General features: G+C 38.8%; 1 protein-coding gene across 3 annotated transcripts in view; it reads left to right on the forward strand.

Annotated features, from left to right (window-relative positions):
* The first annotated feature begins 16,572 nt into the window (after positions 1-16,572).
* Positions 16,573-19,658, forward strand: part of tll1 (tolloid-like 1) — a 36,123-nt gene continuing 33,037 nt past the window's right edge. For 2 of the 3 annotated variants that reach the window (XM_034301363.2, XM_053231114.1), the window contains exons 1-2: positions 16,573-16,817; positions 18,964-19,383. In XM_034301363.2, coding sequence (XP_034157254.2) covers positions 19,206-19,383 — 178 coding nt within the window. In that variant the 5' untranslated portion in view covers positions 16,573-16,817; positions 18,964-19,205. Of the gene's footprint in view, positions 16,818-18,022; positions 18,150-18,963; positions 19,384-19,658 lie in introns of those variants that run through there. The other variant, XM_034301364.2, reaches the window with a different exon arrangement.

Genomic DNA, 19,658 nt, shown 5'->3' on the forward strand with positions numbered 1-19,658 from the left:
TGGACAGATGTGAAGGATTCAGATGGAGCCAGATGTTTAAATAGTTGAATCATGGCCACAAAATGCTTGAGGGGGTCCGTAGGATTTCCTGCTATGGAAACACGAACAAACAAAACATGCAAAGATAAACTACTGAAAGCTAATAGATATGAAATCTACTGTATAATATACCAAAATATTGAGCTTTATAGTTCTCATTCTGTGGGTTTTTCACACTGTGCCTCACCAGCTTAATACACAGAATACTAAAACGTATTAAAAATCTATATTTCCTTTGAATAAGCACTCAAACCAATAAAGCCACTCAAAAGGACTCAAGTTTGAGGCTTTAAGTAAAGTTACAGTTATAAACTTCTCCTGTCAATTTCTATTACAGTACTTATTTACTTAGTTCCATAGGTACATATAGGTTTCTTGTCAGGAGGCATGGTCAAATGCTGGCAAAGCAGATCTAAACAACCGTCCTCATTATTCTTCTCTTGCCTATCAGGGTGGCTTGGATCAATAATATTGATTAGGATGGAGACAATGCTGTAGTGCAGCTCGGCTGTCGGCCTAGAGGGATTTACAGAATCCCTAAAGTAAGCAATATGTTTGGCTCATTACAGTAAGCACACCATGGTAAGAATAGCACTGAATCGTGTTTAATTAAAGCTAAAAATAAACCCAGGCCACCATCTCCCTTGAGTCATAACCTCCATAGCTAATGAAATGAATTATACAACAGTGTATAGTTTTTACTGGGCAATTATTTTTGGACTTCAGAAACTTTTTTTTTTTTTTTTGCACTTGGGGCTTGCTTTGTGATTCTCTCTCTCTCTCTCTCTCTCTCTCTCTATCTGTCTATCTCTCCATATATTTAACATCTCATGCTTGAAACATCCTTTTCCTAACAGAGTCATCTGTTATAGCTTATGAAAAACGTCCACTGGAGCCCCAAAACATTCACTCAGCCCTGTTACCTGGACACGTTCACACCTATGAAATATTTGGAATATTCAAGTCAAGTCAAAGTCACATATTCGACAGGAAGTTGCATCATCTGAAGCAAGGGAAGAAGAAGTCCTGTTTTTCTTAATTTTCATTGATATTGACTGATGAGGTCACTTTGAAAGTATAACCCTGTTACACGGATTAAAAGTGAATGATTAAGTGAAAAAAATATATATAAAGTAAGTTGTTCTCATTCCATTATCATGGATACCTGTTAACCAAGTTTTATTTTGATATGGATTAAATACCTCAGTTATGAAAATCAGCCATTTAATGCTTCACTTTCTGCAGCATCAGGTGAAAAATTCTTGTGTTTCTCTTTGCATGTTTCTTTCGGTTGGTTTGATTTGTTCATATTTAATACTGAAATGTATTACATTGCTCCTCACAACAGATGGCACTCTTGAGGACACTTTCTATTCCATAACAAACCTTTTTATGGTCCAGATCCCCAGAAAATCCAGTGAGATGATTCAACACTAAACATACATGCATACACATCACAAAGAACAGACTAATTCATTTTTAATTAATTATATTAATTAGTAAAAAATTAAAGTAAATTTTTTTTTAAAAAATCATCTTATTATTTTAATTTGAATAAAATTTTGATTTAAATAATCAATTGTGAAATTATTAAATTATTTTGGTATTTATAAGTTATTTTATTATTTATTTCCTATCTGTCAAATAATAATAATAATAATAATAATAATAATAATAATAGAGACTCAGAGCCATATGGCACTCAGAGAAGCAGAACAGCTCTACAGCATAGAGGCGAAAAAGAGCTGATTCTGTCTCTCGCACTTAAAAAATGAAGAATGTGATCTGAGCAAATTCAAGCCTTACGTCCAGACAGAGATGCTTGGACAAAAAGAACTTCTTAATGTGAAGTTAAAGGTGCAGTTTGTGTTGGCAAAGTGTTTCTTGACTAGTAATAATCATACAGTTTTAAAGATAGCTTTAGTGAATTGTTATATTGCAAATTGATCTGGATTGTTTCCTCACTTCAGGCTTCTCATTACATTTTTCCAGATACAGAAACGAGCTCCGCCCCTGCCTGACGCAATATTAACCCAAAGACCAATCAGGAAGTGGCTTTTTGTTCATTAGTTAACTAAAAAAAAAAAACAGTAACCTTTAGCATTAGTAAATTATCATATGTATTAACTGACATTTATTTAAATGTTAATCTGCAGTCATTAATGTTTATTCAATCCATGACTAATAATAGGTTCGTATAATTGAGCAAAAAATGAAAATGCAGCAAATGTTGCAAAATTCTGATCACTCACTGAACTCTGGGCTCCAGATGTAAATACAGGAACTTGGTTTTCTGAATTTTCACCAGTTAACTACTGCAACGGTGGTCCATAAGGTGCTGGTTCAACACCCTGTGGGGTTAATTTTATTAATTATTGGTATGAACATGGTATGGTTTTGTTACTGATGGTATATTAATGTTACAGATGGCATATTAATGCTGAAATATATGATTTATTCACTGTTAAGTAACACATTATATAAATAAGGAATAAAATACTACAGGGCATGCTGTTATAGGAAAATAATCAGTGATGTAGTACTGTGATGTGTTCTGACGTGAAGCGGAGTTACTGTTACCACCCTGTTAGTTATTTTCCTATAACGGCACTTCCTGAAGTGTTTTGCTCCTCTTATACAACAGCAATTTGTCAGCAATTTGTCAACATTTTTAAAAATTTATTAAAGAACGTCACGTCATACTTTTACCCATTCATAGTTACATCTCAAGTTGTGAAAGGTCCACGACATTGAGTCGGTTATGTCGTTACTGAATATTACAGAATAATAAGTGCTGACACTAGAGACTAAAGATGGTAAATAAACATCTCCTTACAGAAAACTTCACCATATCAATGATTGTATGACTTTGTTAAAAAGACCTATAAAATGAAAGACACAGAAAAGTAATCGACATCATCTGACCAATCGGATTCAGACATTCAACAGTTATAATGGGTTATAATGTCACTGTGTTATAATGTCAGTTAAGAGACCTTTAATATAAAGTGATTATATTTTAGTAGAACCATAACTTCATCCCAAACTCTACAGTATAATCCCATGGTATTAAATGGTATATGATCAGTATGGCATATTTGTGTATAAGATATTTAGTGTACTATTTTGGCGTACTAGTTAGTACAGCAGTTTGTAGTTTGGGATGAAACCCTATAGGATCAGCGAATTGTGAATGTTCTAAGGTCTTTATAACGCCAGCCTTACTGACACTTGTACAACCACGTCTCTGTATGACAGTCAGGTAAACGGAGTCGTAAAGTACCGTATGTGAACACGGTAATCTGTTCACATTCACTTACTTAACATGCCTCATCAGCCCTTATAATGTTGACTAGTGTTGTCCATGTGACCACTGGAGGTGTTAATCAATCACTGTAACAGTTATTTCAACACATAATAAACAGCTTAACTTTGTAAAGCCGAAAACTTCAGGCTTCTACTTCGACTCTTTTACTTTGTACGCTGTATATTTTTATAGATTACACACAGTCTGTGTTTGTGTGAGAAAAAAAAGAGGGAGGATATTAATACAGTACACATATTACTTCTCTAAAATGTTATCCAAAGCATTCCAGTGTATCAGTGTGCGGCTGTAAGAATTGGTGCCAAATGCATCAAGCCCACACACACACACACACACACACACACACACACACACACACACACACACACACATAGACAGTGCATGTGTAAGAGAGCACCAGGGAGCTTTGCTTTGATTGAGGATGTGTTTCAAATCTGCCCTTTCTTTCAGTCTTTCTCCTTCCTCTCTTTACCTCTTTTGTTCTTCAGGGTGGGCTAACCTTCTCATCTTTCACCTCTACTTTCACATCCTGTGATCTTTGTTTATGTGCATGTGCGTGTGCGTGTGTGTGTGTATGTGTGTGTGTGGCTGTATTGGGCTTCCTTATCATTGTGATAAGAAATAATTGCTTATGACCCTAGAAATGTATGCACTGTGGGTGCGAGACAGCTTTATTATGTACAGTACAATTTAATGTTCTATTGAATTTAAGCTGGTGCTTGATCCTGAGACACTTCTACTGCTGTGGCTCCTCTTTCCCTTCATCCTGATACGTTTTTTTATTTATTTTTTTTTTTGCATGGAGCTTTCTGCACTTGTGACTCACCTCTTGCTGCTGTGGATGGTCCCACATGGACGACATGAATAATTGCACTTCCTAAAAAGGAAGCTGAACCTGAACATCCTTTCAACACATTTAGCACTGTTCGAGTTTATAGTACACTAGAAGAGGAATGATCTATAATCGCACTATCCAGTGGGTTCGCTTTTAATTCTGGCTCCTCTCAAGGTTGTCTTCCTCATGTTGTCTCAAGGTGTTCTCCCGTGACCGGAGATTCTGGTGTGGTGTGGCAGGAAGACATTAATAATGTTTTAATAATAAAACAGCTCATTTTGAGCTTTAACTGTGTTTGAGGTAATATTATTAATCAGGGTTGACAGATTTCAGCAAAATTGTGTTCCAGCACAACTACATCTCCAAAACCACACAAAAGAACCTGAAACTAGCCCAAAAAATTTTGGACATTGGAAAATGGAGCCATTTTTCTTCTTTTTATCCGCCTTAGCTTGGGAAACTAGTATTTCACATGTATTTATGTTGTACAGACATAATCCATTCCATAATCCCCCTTTCCCTCTTTGAATCTTTGCAATATATCTTACAGTAGAAATGGATCTGTTCACAGACACACTGTCTGCGCTTATAGTTTGGCTTTTTGCTGATTTTTTTTTTTACATCTATTTCTGATGATTTGCTATAAAACACCAACAGACCAACAGTGTTTTTAAACTAATCAACCCTGACAACCCTGTCATTAACCGTCCTGTCTGCTGCTCCTCCCCAGAGCGTGGGGCAGCATCATTCCCGCCCCAGTGGGCTTCTATTATTGCTTGTTGTAGTTCTCATTTTTGACCACTAGGTGCAATAATAACTCTATGGAGCTAAATCTGCACAATATCTAAAAAGGTGAGTAAATCAATGGAACATTGGCTTATACTGACTTTTTAAAAACACATTCAAAAGAGGTCATAAGTATTTCAATTGGACTTTATGAAGATTAACATCATTCATAGACTATGTCTATGAATCTATGAATAGAGACAACAAACCTTACTTGAGCGATATCAACGAGCTATCAAAGTGAGATAATTAAGTGGTGTTTTAAAATTTAAAATCAGCTGAACGCACTAAAATACAGTACGTATTAAATATGCTAACAACTGCTTGTTGGGTTTAGTGGTTGTTAAGCAATATATATATTTTTTTAATTTTCTTGTCCGAGGTTGATCTACACTTCAGCAATTACACACTGAGCACCTTTAAAATAAATCTATTAATCATAAGGTATGCTGGGTCACAGCAGGGACACACAGCATGGGACACTACTCCAGGAATATGTGCATACATGTGTGTATGTGTGTGTGTGTGTGTGTGTGTGTGTGTGTGTTATCAAATTGCTCTGTTATCCCTATTGCTTTCTGGGGTTTTCTTTACATTTACACTATCCCTTCCTACCATTACTCTCTTTTCTGCTTCTTGTGTGTGTGTGTGTGTGTGTGTGTGTGTGTTTGTTCCTGCACATCAGCTTGTCGATTCCCTGTAGCCTGCAGAGATGTGTGACACACAATCTCAGAAGCAGCATCGTGACAACTGCCGGAGTTTGAGGCTTATCCACTGGAACAGCTGCTGCAGGGGATGGAAGAGTCACAAAGACGAGCGGTCACATTCACACACACACACAAACACACACTTCATACATACATCCACGCATCAGAACACTTGTGCAAGAGGACAGCACCCAGTGTGTACTCATACAAACTCATACACACACAAAAGCACACATGTACACATATTGAAGCTGGTTGCTTTATAGGCACACAATGTTTTTTCTCTGCAATTCAGTTAACAGACTATTAAGTATTTTTCTTATTATTATTTATACTACATCATTGTTGAAATCTTGATTCTGATTGGTCAGAAGGTGTTGATTCATTTTCTATAACAGCAGCTCTGACAATAGTTCTGGCTGCTAGGTTTGTATCGATGCTCTCATTGTAATGTTCTCGCTTCTATAGTAGCTTACACAGGGACTTGTACGAAGGAAACTCCACATACACGAGTTTAAAAAAAGCAATGTTTTCAGTGAGGAGATGTTTATTTAGCATTTTTATAAGGAGTCTCCGTCTCCAGCGTCAGATCTTTGTCACAGTCGGAGGTAAAGCTGTAACTTTAATGGGAAAGTCTTCAAGACAGAGGACTTTGCGGTTTCTCTGTAACATGACAAGCCGCATTTGCTTTGTTTTATAAACTTCAAGAGATAACAGGAAGTGATAACAGGAAATATCTCGTTTTGCAGATGTTCCACAACATTAAACATTCCACACCAATAAGCGTAATCCCACTGTATGAGTCGCTGGCTGTCTTCAGACAAAGCCGAAAGACCTGCCTCTTATCCAAGCACTAAAATGAGCACTAATTTAATGATATTCTTAGACCCTGACCCATTTAAGTATGTGGATATGCTTCTGATGGAGAATACAAAGAGCTCTGGATAACAACGTCTGACAAATTTCTGTAAATGTAAGCTATAAACTGATAAAAATTTTGGCTTGTTGTTGTTTACTAACTAAAAAATAGCAGTTGCTGGCAAATCGTATGTGGTATAAGAGAAAGAAAATTCGGATGTGCTATTATTGGAAACTTCGGGGTCGTAACAGTAACTGTACTTTGTGTCAGACTTCACTATGCCACCCTATTGTTGATTATTTTCCAACAACTGCATGCTCCAAGGGTTTTATGCCTTCCATAATAGATATATTTGTTTTCAGTAGTGTGCAAACAAAGGAATACATTCTGAGGTAAAAATTACTTTTCATGGAACAAACATTTGTTCCTACATTGTGCTTACTTTTTTGTACCTTTAAAACTCATTTAAAGTATTGTATAGCATAATATACGATATAGCTACACCTTAAGGACCCGCTGTTGTACCTTTGAGAATACATTTTCACTTGTACCTTTGGGAGAAAAACTGCCTTTTTGTCTAACAGTATAGAAATGAAGAGAGGAACATGCTTTTGTTTCTCCATATTGATTTGAAACATTCCCTCTTCTGGTCCTCCGTCAATCTTATCATTCCTCTCTGCAGTGTAAATCGATGGATAGATTGCCTGTGAAGAAAGAAGTGTGACAGGGACAAGTGAAGGACAGATCAAGATGAAGAGTGAGTGAGAGGAAATAAAGGGAGGCATAGAGGAAAGGAAAGTAAGATACAGTATGAGCATGTGCATGTGTGTGTGTGTGTGTGTGTGTGTGTCTGTGTGTGTGTGGGTGTGTGAGTGTAGTGTGAGAAGACTGAAAGTGCTCACAGGCCTGTCTGAGTCTACATGTCCTTCATTAGATGTTATACTGCCACTGGCCAGTAGCACCCGAAATAGCAATTACACATATGTAAAGGTTTAAGTTTAACCTCAATGTTATTGTAAGTAAACAAACCGGAGAACAAGTAATTGTTGCAAGGTCTTATGATTGTATGTTTTTTTTCCCCCAAGCCAGGATAACAAAAGGAACAGTCCTCCAGCATCACCCAGACCAAATCATATTGCTATAGGGGTCATTCTACACAAATAACACAAATTCAAGATTGTTTTTTTTTTTACCTTTGTGTTTGACATTTAAAAAATCTATAAATGTAATTAGCATACACTAAAATCTTTTTAAATGTTTTTACAATTTAGATAATTTCAGAGAATTCTAATTTTTAGGAATGGTATTAAAGTGGCACAAAAATAATTTTGTTTCCATTTTTAGATCCTATTATCAAATTACATTCGTTCACACAACTACTGTGCTTCTGTGGTGATCATTACCTTCAAGTTGGCCTTCTAGCATTGCTAGCTTTATAAGTTATCGCATAGTGCACTGTTTGCTAGTAATCTCTAAGAACTTCTGTGTTGCTGCTCATTACTGCCTCATTCTCCTTCGGGTATTTCACATTTCCTGCTGTCTAGTCGACCACCTGGCCTGTGATTATGTGTTAAAAGCTTAGTGGAATGATTTTTTCTTACTATGCCACACTCTTTCACCACCTTGCATGGTTTTCCCTTGCTGTACCACACACTATTCATTGCTGAACCTGCTAAGTTAGCTAAATTCCATTAACACTGGGGCTGGATTTGAATTACACCTCATTGTCCTTTCCAGGTTGGGTTCTCTTTCCTTTGCCATACCACATGCTGTTCTCGGTTTAGTCTGCAAAGTTAGCCAAATTTTAGCTAATATTCACCTCTGGGGATGGAGCTGGTTTCCCTTTATGACCCCTCATTCTTTCACAATATACTGACTGGTTGACTGAGCCAACCTGGTTTTCACAAAGGGCCAAGCATGGCTAGCAAAATATGGGCCGGCTGCCAAAGAGGCCCTATAGAGGAGAATGCAGGCTTCGGATTCACAAAACCAGCCAAACATCCACCAGACCATTCTGTGCAACCCAGTTCTGTATCCCAAAACCCACAAAGATTCCACCTGCCTTGCACAAGCCTCAGGCAGGAGGAATCATGCCATCAGGCCCATAGTAGGCACTTCTATCCATCACATGGAGCTGGCCCTAAACCCATTCATATCACTAAAATCCATACCACTAAAGGGCCCCATGGATCACACCCATGTGGAGAGACACTTTATAGCTGAAAATATTGTTCATTGAGCAGTGACTGTCAGACCATTGGGTTCTGGGAATGTTGCAGGGACACAAACCTTGTAACTTATCAGTGTACAGGGTCTTGTCAATATCAGATATTGCTGTAACACAAGAAAAGTTCCAGTTCTAGATTTGAGGGGGTTGACCTCTTTTTATGAAACACCAGATATAATATATGCCATGCAATTACAGGACTTGGCAAAGCAAGGACTGTTGATGGTAGCTCAGTGATTAAGCTGTTAGACTGCTAATTGGAAGGTCATGGGTTCAATCCCCAGTACTGCCAAGCTGCCACTATTGGGCCCTTGAGCAAGGCCCTTAACCCTCGACTACTCAGATGTATAAATGAGATAAATGTAAGTCACTCTGGATAAGGGTGTCTGCCAAATGCTGTAAAGGTAGCTGCAGAAGTAGTCCCCTTGGGCTTCTATCTGAGGCCCACAGCTTATTTCACTATATATGCTACCTCTGGGTGCAATTAATCATAATCTTGGTATCCATTGCTATTCCAATGACACACAACTGTATGCTTTAGCAAAGCCAGATGACAGACACCAGCTTAATAAAATTGAGCAAAGTGTAAATGACATTAGGCACTTGATACTAAGTAACCTCCTCCTACTTAATTCCAAGAATACAGAAAAACTTCTTCTAGGACCACACACAGCTAGAAGTAAGCATTCTGATTGTATAGTAACTCTTGATGGCCTTTCAATTTCATCATGTGCAGCAGTGAAAGATTCTGAGTTTTTTTTTAAATCTCAGAAACAAATTTAAGAAATATAATGTCATTACATGATACAGCCTTACTAGAGTCCTTACTAGAGCCAGAAAGTTTGATTTTTATCCACGCTACATTGGCTTGCAGGAAATGTGTGCATTGATGATAAGATTTTACTAATATCTAATTCTACCGAATGGTCTCACCACACAGTATAGTGAAACTTTGGTCTATTATGACATTATGATCATAGCTGCTTCAATCAAAAGGTGCAGGATCTTTATCAGTATCTAGAATAACTGCAGGAAGCAGAGCTTTTTTTCCCCCACAACTAGGTTTAGGAATAATCTTTCAATTAGTGTTTGGAGTCAGACTCTAGGTCTAAGCCCAAATGTAGCTTGAAAACCTGTGTAGTTAGGCATTTTACTAAATAACTTTTCTCTTAGATAAAGGTGCAAATATGGGAGATTCAGGGGCAAGTGAGTTATCATAAACCAAGATGTTTTGAAGCTGTCACACCACCTCTCTCACGTGATCACTCTGGTTGGATGATGGTGGAGTGGCCAGAGCTAAATCTTACTCCCCATGTTGAGTTCTGCCAAGGTTCCTCAGAAAAGATCTAGCCCTTGCTTCGTCCCTACCTAAAGAGAACGATGCGGCAGCACTTCAGTCCTTAGCATGTCTAGCTCTCACCTTCTTCTACACTCTGCTCACACAAATTATCTTCCAAAGCTTCAACTTTAACGCTAATACTACTGCTGTTACTCAGGGCTCAGAATTTTTTTCTTCTTTTAAATGCCACCGTAACTGTGCTAGCAATGTCCTGCACACAGCCACTAACTTCTCACATAACTAATGGAAATACATCAAAAACAAACAACTCAGCAACAAAATCTCTAAGCACATCACAAATATTCAAATATGAACAAAGTTAATATATTTCAGGGTGGCATTTTCTTTTAACATGCTGTACCTTGGAGACAATTTATTTTTAACAATTTTAGGTTAACAGGACCTTTATACACAGTTATGGTTTTTGGAACTTTTGGTTCCTAGAGAGCTTAGGGTTTAAAATATTCCTACAACTTGCCTGCATTTTAATTTCCATGGGAAGTTTTGTTTTAAATGGGAATGTTGTGTGAGAAATTTGAAGGAATGTTACAGTCTAACTTTGTCTTCTTTCTGAATGTTTTATTTATATTCTGTATTATCTGGCTTGTAAAAAAAAAAGCTATGAAAATTCTATTCTAAATTCAGAGAGAGAGAGAGAGAGAGAGAGAGAGAGAGAGAGAGAGAATACACAAAAGCTCTTTGAAAGTTGTCACAATCCTTTCTACGTCCTTTCACAAACACTCTTCATTTCCTCTTCCTGTTTCAAAGGGGCCACTTCCTTTTGGCTGGGATTGGACACCTTGGTTGTGAAATATTCTCATTCTTGAAGTTAGTTGTATTCACTCGGGTCGTATCTTATCTGGAGCAGTCCACACCTTCACAGTAGGTGATAGAGAGAAACACTGGGAACTTAAAAATCACACACATACATTTTATTTGCACCCTACATTCAAATTTGAGTACTTCTATTGTATCTGTTTTGTTATAAAACAGTAGTTATAGCTAAAGCTGTATTCGAGTGTTGCATATTATAAAAGGAATTGGCTGTGCAACATTCAGATATGAAGCATACAAAGATTTGCAGAAACTTTTTTTTCTCACCTGAGATCAACATTGGATGGAGTTCAAATGATCACGCACATATAAACACACACACTCACTCACACACACACACACACAAACACAAGCCGTAATGCACTTCCATTCTACTTTGGAAAGGAAACATATCTCACACAGCCAGGGACGCAAGACTCAAAGAGACAGCGGTTCCTGACACACACACACACACACACACACACACACTCGCAGGGTGGTGGTTTTGTGGGTTGGCAGAGTGTGAGAGAGCTCTGCTCTCCTCAGATATTAGCGGATGCATGTGGCTTAAATTGGATTAAATTAAATTCCTTACAGCACCCTGCCTCTCTTATGTTGTCTTACTCTCTTATCTTGCTTTTTATTCGTTCTCCGCAGGCAGCTTGCCTTTTTGTTTGTAATCCACTAATTACCCTCTTTCGAATGCTTTGTTAGGCTAATTCTATTCCATAATAACAAAGGCTTTATCGTAAACCACAAACATTCACACAAAGGATTTATTTGATCTGTATTGAACTTTGTACTCCGTATGGAAAAACCACATCACATTTCATTCATTCATTCGTCTTCAGTAAGCGCTTTATCCTGGTCAGGGTTGTGATGGATCTTGGGAACACCGGGCTTGAGGCTGGAATACACCCCGTCTCAGGGCCCATCTCAAGGCTCCATGCACACACACATTCACACTCATTCAATCCTACAGGCAATTTATCATAGCCAGTTCTCCTACTGGCATGTTTTTAGGAGGAAACCAGAGTACTTAGAGGAAACCTAAGTGAACCCAGCGAGAACATGCGCAGATACTCCACACAGAGAGGCTGCAACGGTACACTCTGTGCCACCTTGCCACCCACATATTGGCAAGCTGCCACAGTTCGGCAGCTAGAATCCTGACTAGGTCCAGGACAGATGATCACTCCTATTTTGGAGTCCTTGCACTGGCTCCCTGTCAGGTTTCGTGTTGATTTTAAAATACCCATACAAGGCTTTGCGTGGTTTGGCTCCCCAGTATTTGGCTGAACTTTTAACCCATTGCACCCCAAAATGTGATCTCCGCTCGTCCAATTCTGGAAGAGCGGAGATCGTTTACGTACTATGGGTGATAGGACATTTTCTTCTTATGCTCCAAAACTGTGGAACTCACTACCATCTGATCTTAGAGAAGCCCAGTCTTTTAGTATATTTAAATCTTCTCTCAAAACTTATCTCGTTAGGATAGCTTTTCCCTGATGACTTTTTTTATTACTATTATTGCTATTATTATTGAATTGTATTTTATTATTAACTGCTTTTGGCACATGCTTATATACTTTGTTTTATGCTATGTATGTCTGTTTCTATTTTCTTTTCCTATTTACAGTGCCTTGAGAGGCCTTTTTGAAGGCACAATATAAAATAAAGTTTATTATTATTATTATTATTATTATTATTATTACATACAGTACATTTCATGTGATCATGTTTTTCACATGTGATTGTGTGAACTGTATGTGATTACATGTGGAAAAACGTGAAGGTGTTATATACAGACTCAAGTAATCATGTGACATAATATGAATGTCATAAATAATTGAAAAAATTATATACATTTTTTAAATTTTATATGAATAAATCACATGTGAAAATAACCAAATCATGCCTGGGAAAAATCACGTAAAAATAAATGAACAATGTGTAAAAAAAAATTGGGGAAAAAATGGGGGGAAAAAATGTTGAAACTAAATTAATCATTTCTAAAAATCACAGAAAAAATTCACAGGAAAAAAAAATGAATCGTGTACAAATCAAATAAAATTAATGATCAAAAAAAATCACGTGAAAAATATTAATCATGTAAAAAAAATCACATGTGAAAATCGCTGAATGTGTCAAAATCACGTAAAAATAAATGAATCTTTTATTAAAAAAAGTCACAAGTGAAAATAAATCAGTTGTGAAAAATTGCATTTGAAAATAAATAAATAAATAAATAAATTTTAAAAATCACATGAAAATAAATGAATCATGAAAAAAATCATTATAAATGAATTTTGTGAAAAGAATTTATGAACATAAACTAAACATATGTAAAAATCAAATATGAAAATAAATCAATCGTAACAAGTCATGTGAGAAATTAATCATGTGAAAAAAAAATCACATGAAAATAAATAATGTGTAAAAAATAACATGAAAAATAAATCAGATGAAAATAAATGAATCGTGTGAAAAAATAATAATCATAATCAATAAAAAAACACTACATGTGTAAATGTTTGAAACATTTCACATGACTTCTTTAGGAGAGACACTTGATCTTTTGCTCTTATCTCCTTCCTTATAGAACTTCCATATGTTTACATGTGTGTGAGCTGATATCTCTCATTTTATCTGCTATAATTTTGTAAATCTTTGTAAGAGTTCACTAAAATCCTTTTCTTGCACTTTCGTATTGTTTTAACTCTTCTTTCTTTCTCTCACACACTTCCACATGGAGGCACACACTCACGCAGCATGTTTAAACAGAGGAAATCCTCTCTCTCCGCTAGCCAAGTTTGTGTGTGTGTGTGTGTGTGTGTGTGTGTGTGTACTCTCCCAAGGACTCTGCTGAGCTCCAGATCTGAGGTCATACACAGCGGGTAAGGGTTACAACTGTTCACTACGCACACGAACACTTCGTACTGTAGCTTACGTCAATTCTCAGTCGGAGTGGTGTGTGCCTGATCACACTCAAAGTACACACATATGCGCACACACTGATAATCTTAAAGGAAAACTCCATTTTGAAACACTATTAAATATGAAATAATTGCGATGTGCTTAAATGATGGGGTTGGCGATGGTATTGGCAGGAAAGTTGAAGATGTGGAAGTTGATCTGAGGTGAGAGAGCTGGAGTAAAAGCACTAAAGCGCTGCTGCATCACTCTTCATCAGTGTCTGCGCAGCTATTGCAATTCCGCTTGCAGCCAATAGGGGGCTTAAAAAACTAGCTCGCCTTTAACGTGATGTTTCAAATAATACGTAAGTAACAATCTCCGCACAATGATAGGAATATTTTACAAATATTTTTCTTTTTTTTAGCTTTAAAACACTAAAAGAGGTTACCGAGCTTAAGGATAGGGTTAGGTTTAGGTGAAGCATAGCATTACTATGTCATTGAAAAGTTCTCATAAGTATAAGACTATAAGTGTGTGTGTGTGTGTGTTTGAGTGCAAAATTAATTATCTAAACTTCTGAGTTCTAAAACAGGACTGCTTGCATTGGACTTTTCCAACTTTTCAGCGTATCACAGATCGATGCTATTTAAAAATAGAGCTCGGCTAGTACGCGGTTCATTAATCTATGTACTCACCATTTGGACAGATAGCTCACTTGTTTCTCAGGGGGACTTCACACCTCCTTTATTTACCTCTCTTAATGAATACCTGGAGAATGTCCTGCATTCCCTTGTGTATAGGACCATACAGAGGAGACTATATAGATTCACTCGTAGAGACAACAACGTTCATCTTCTGTGTTTCAGTTCAATCACAAAACGTTTAAGAGGTTTCACACAAATGATTCCCAGCCTGTTCCGTTGTGTTCCCTTCCTGTCATATCTCATTTCACCCTCTACAGGGTCCCTGTGTGTCTTGACAAATCATTACCATCCACAGTTTGGCAATCAATCCCAATAATGGTACTGAAATGATGAGTCTGACGTAGGCAGAAAAAGTGGTTGGATTCCTACTATGAAGATTGGGTCCAAACTATTGTATTATTGTGTTAACAAATACGGCCAGCTCTGACACCCAGAACTCTTCAGTGATCACTGTAATAACATAGACATCATTGTAGCTAAATGCCAACCAGTCACTAGAATTATTGATGGTACTATTTTTTTGTCTGTAGTATACTCTGTCACAAGGATCATCATTGTGGTGTCTATAGCAGATCCACAGTTGTGGCCAACCGCATGCATAATGCAAATTATTTTGCAGAGGGCGGATCATCATACCAGCGAATAGCTACACGGCTAGAGACATTATGGCAGGAAGAGAAGAGTTATCACAGACTTTCAGAGATTTTTCTGGTCAGCAATAAAAGGTAACTGCTGTCTGATCACCATTGTCACCAAAAACCAATCACTGATCACCATTGTTCCCAATGTCCAATCACTGACCACTGTTGTTCCCAATGTCCAATCACTAATTACCATTGTCACCAACAACCAATCAGTAATCACACTTGTCACCAACAACAAATCACTGATCACTATGGTGCCCAATGTCCATTCACTAATTACCATTGTTCCCAATGTCCAATCACTGACCACTGTTGTTCCCAATGTCCAATCACTAATTACCATTGTCACCAACAACCAATCACTAATCACGCTTGTCACCAACAACAAATCACTGATCACCATGGTGCCCAATGTCCAATCACTAATTACCATTGTTCCCAATGTCCAATCACTGATCATTGTTGTTCCCAACGCCCAATCACTAATTGCCATTGTTCCTAACATCCAATCACTGATCACCTTTGTTCCCAGTGTCCAATCACTAATTACTATTGTCCCCAATGTCCAGTCACTGATCACCGATTCATCCCACTGGTACACTGTTTTGTCCTTCATTTTAAACTCTCTCCTTGGTCATATTTACAAGTAATAAAAATGTGTTTTTTTTTCATCTGTGTGTGGAGCGGTGGTGCAACAGGCAGCATTGCCACCTCACAGCTCCAGGGTCTCAGGTTCAACCTTGAGCTTGTGTTACTGTCTGTGAGGAGTTTCTGTACATGTTCTCCCTGTGTCCTCGTGTTCTCTGGCGTGAGGTCGGTGTACACACCACATGGGACATCATTAAATGTAACTCTAAATGAATGAAAAGCATGACATGTTGTTGATTAATAAGTTTAACATAGGTACGAGCTGGTAAAAGGAATTCTGCTTTGTGCCAGGCTGCATCACAGCACCTTCTGTTTTATTCCTTACTTATTTGATACAACTTTATTCAGTCAGAACAGTGTCCATAGAAGACCTCACTCCTTCATGCTTCACGTTTTTATACGCAAATAAGCATAAAGATGACTTATGAAGATGCAAATTAGTAATGAATATGCAAATGAGCCCGTGGCGTCATCTGTAGCGACTTTTTGAGCATGCATTAGCTACTTTTGCCCCAGTGAAAAGACTCTGCAGCACTGGCGTCATCTGTCATTTACGATCTCAGTCGCCGGCGTGTTGTGTCTCGCGCCCCGAAAGCTTCCCCCGAAGTTCAGCTCCGCGCAGCTTGATGGACTGATGACGTGACGTCAGCAGGCAGCTACCTCGAGCAGCGCGGGAGGGGAGGGGAGGGGAGGTGTGTGTGTGGGGGGGGGATTAATCTGTGCGCGCGCGGCTGAGAGCGAGCGAGCGAGCGATTGAGCGCGCGAGCCAGCAGAGAGACGCGCTCACTAATCTCCAGGGAAACGGGCCCGTTCGGAAAAACCCGGTACCGAGTCAGCGGAGGCCATAAACGCCGCTACTCCGCCTGAGTGCAGGAGCAGAAGCGCTGCTGAAGAGTTTGTGAGAGACAGACACGCAGTCGTGGAGGATGAGCCTGCGCTTTGAAGCCGTGTAGACCCTGAGGGCATTTTCCTGAGGTAAGCTGCCTCTCTCTCTCTCCCTCTCTCTCTCTCTCTCTCTAATATAACGCGTGAGTTAACAAGGGAGTGTAAAACCCCGCTTCATAAATATCCCTAAAAGCCTGCTCCATAAGTAAGGCTACTTTTTTATAGCAGGACTTCGAGGTTTCAGTGGCGCTACTCGCTTTGCATTGGGTCGCTTAGTTTGTAACCTTTCTTGTTTACACACACACACACACACACACGGGTACTATCATGAGTTCTCTACTTGTGTGATAAATTTGAGCTTCAGGGTAGTAAATAAGGTTTAAAGAACCTTTTTGTTTGACTTTTATTCAGGTTTTCAGGGCAAATGATTTACCTCAGAGCTGCGTTTATCCAGCTACAGGAGCTACCGGCTAGTGGAGTTACTCACTATACTATTTTGACACATTAGGCTACTTAATATGCGGTTTAGGACGGCTAATAATTGGCTAATTAGTTAACAAAATGGCGGCCATTTATGAAAGGAGTTGACAGAAGTGTAGTTTTTATAGTATTAGCACGTCTCTTCTTCTTAAACTCTGATTTAATGTATACAACTGGACCTTAAGGATCAGTCGTGCACCTTTAATTAGCTTTTAGAGTAATACTTTTAGGGTAGGTGCACAAAGATGTACCCCTGAGAGTACCACCTCAGTGACAAGGTAGGGTAGAGGTTTAGTGCACTTTTTTTTTCTGAGTGTGTGGTTTAGGACGAAGACCCGAATATTACTCCTCTCTCTCTCTCTCTCTGTCTCTGTCTCTCTCTCTCTCTCTGTCTCTGTCTCTCTCTCTGTGTGTGTGTGTGTGTGTGTGTGTGTGTGTTTGGGGGGGCTGTATTACCTTTATGGGCCCCAAATTAAGAAGTAAATGGGGTTTGTTAATTGTCACACGGTGAATGAAGCCTCATTGGCGTTTATAACGGTTCCTCTCACCTACATGGAAAGTTACCTCACATCCTGACGCCTGTGTGCGCGCGCCCTTTTATAGGAGGATTACTGAAATTTTAGGCACCGTGTTACTTTTACAGCTACCGGCTCGCTCCCAAAAAAAAAAAACAAACAACAACAACAAAAAAAAAACCGGTTGTTCCTGTTGGAGAGACGCCTGTGTCCACAATAGGCCAGGTAGCGTGTCAGAGACGTACACACAGGTGTATAAAAAGCGCGTGCCATGTCTCAGGCGCAAACCCGTGAGCAGCACGCGCGCAGCTGGTGCGCGCGCGGCGTCTGAGTGCAAATCGCTTTAGTTTTAAGACTGAATTTACGAAAGCAGTCAAAGATTCAGGCATTTCTCCTTTCTGCCGGACGCTCGCGCCACTTTCTTTCGGTAAGTTTCATTATTTAGACTCGTGCCATCTCTCTCTCTCTCTCTCTCTCCCTCCCTCCGTCTCTCTCTCTCTCTCTCTCTCTGTCTCAGTACAGTTCAAACTCACTGGCTTAATCATAGAATATTAAACCTTTAAATCAGTCTGTAGCACAACAGTAGGTCATATACAGAAATAAAGGTACAGAACTGAACCTTTCCGCGGAGCTCGAGAGCCATCAGGGATGCATGTTTTGTGCTCTATTATGTACCTGGAAAGGTGCATGTGGTGCAGCTTTTAGAGTAAAGCTTTAAAAGTGGTTCTTAAGGTCCAGTTGTGTATATCTTAAATTATTTTTAAAGGTATAAAGATGCATATTAAAGGGTACAAAAGATGTACCCTTGATGGCACAACCCAAGCGACAAGGATCATGCATCACTATTGCTTTTTTTTTTTTTTTTGAATAGCTCTAACAAAAAAAAAAACTTACAAATATGAACGTGTTTTTGGCCATTTACCAAGAAACAGCAACAACAACACCTACAACTATTACTACTACTAGTAAAGTGCTATGATAATAATAATAATATAATATTAATGTTATATTTCCAGATTGCACATCCCTTTAAGAGTAATTTAAATTCTAGATTACTTTAATACAAACAGACTGATTGTTTACTAATCACTGTGTATTGATTTGATGTTGTTTGCATAATGTAAAGCTGCCTTGTGATGCGTTTAATAGGCTGTACACTATGTAGTTACTAGATAACTGCAGTAAATTGATAATAATTCTATCTCTCTGTCTCTCTCTCTCTCTCTCTCTCTCTCTCTCAGTGAGCTCTGACCCCCCGCAGCTCTGCTCTGCTCTGCTCTCTGGGAGCGCGTGCATGTCGGTGGGGGTGTGTGTGTGTGTATGTGTATGTGTGTGTATGTGTGTGTGCGTCCTCTGAGACCTGCGCGAGCCCCCGCTCCGTCCTGCCCCGCTCGTCGTACCGGACCAATGAGGTTCTACGCGAGCCGCTAAATTGCAGCGCGAGCTCTCCAAGCCTGCACACTCCGCTGTTTTTTTCCCCCTGATGGACTGCATGCATTCAACACGGACTAGTAAAATGCATTGGATCACTCTGCTGCTGGCCGGCTTCACTTTTTGGGGCAAAGTGTCCGTGTACAACTGCTTAGATTACGAAGAGAGCTTTGACTATTATGAAGAGGAGAAAACGGAGACCATAGACTACAAAGATCCCTGCAAAGCCGGTAAGATTATTATTATTATTATTATTATTATTATTATTAATTTTTGCTAACACTCAGGCTATTTATAGACCTACCTGAAGCGTTATGGCTATAGCAAATTAACAGTTACTTTGTCACTCTTTCTGTTACCTTGAGTTGACCGGAAAAGTTTTTATTAACGGATTGCACCGCTTATGTGTGTAGTTCGCGGCGCGCGCGTTCCTGCTCTCCTGCGTTCTCTTGTTTTCTAGTCGCAGTGATGGCAGTAAGACAGAGTAGTGATGACTTTCTCCTTC

Source organism: Pangasianodon hypophthalmus, chromosome 28, assembly GCF_027358585.1.
Source record: "Pangasianodon hypophthalmus isolate fPanHyp1 chromosome 28, fPanHyp1.pri, whole genome shotgun sequence".
NCBI lineage: Eukaryota > Metazoa > Chordata > Actinopteri > Siluriformes > Pangasiidae > Pangasianodon > Pangasianodon hypophthalmus.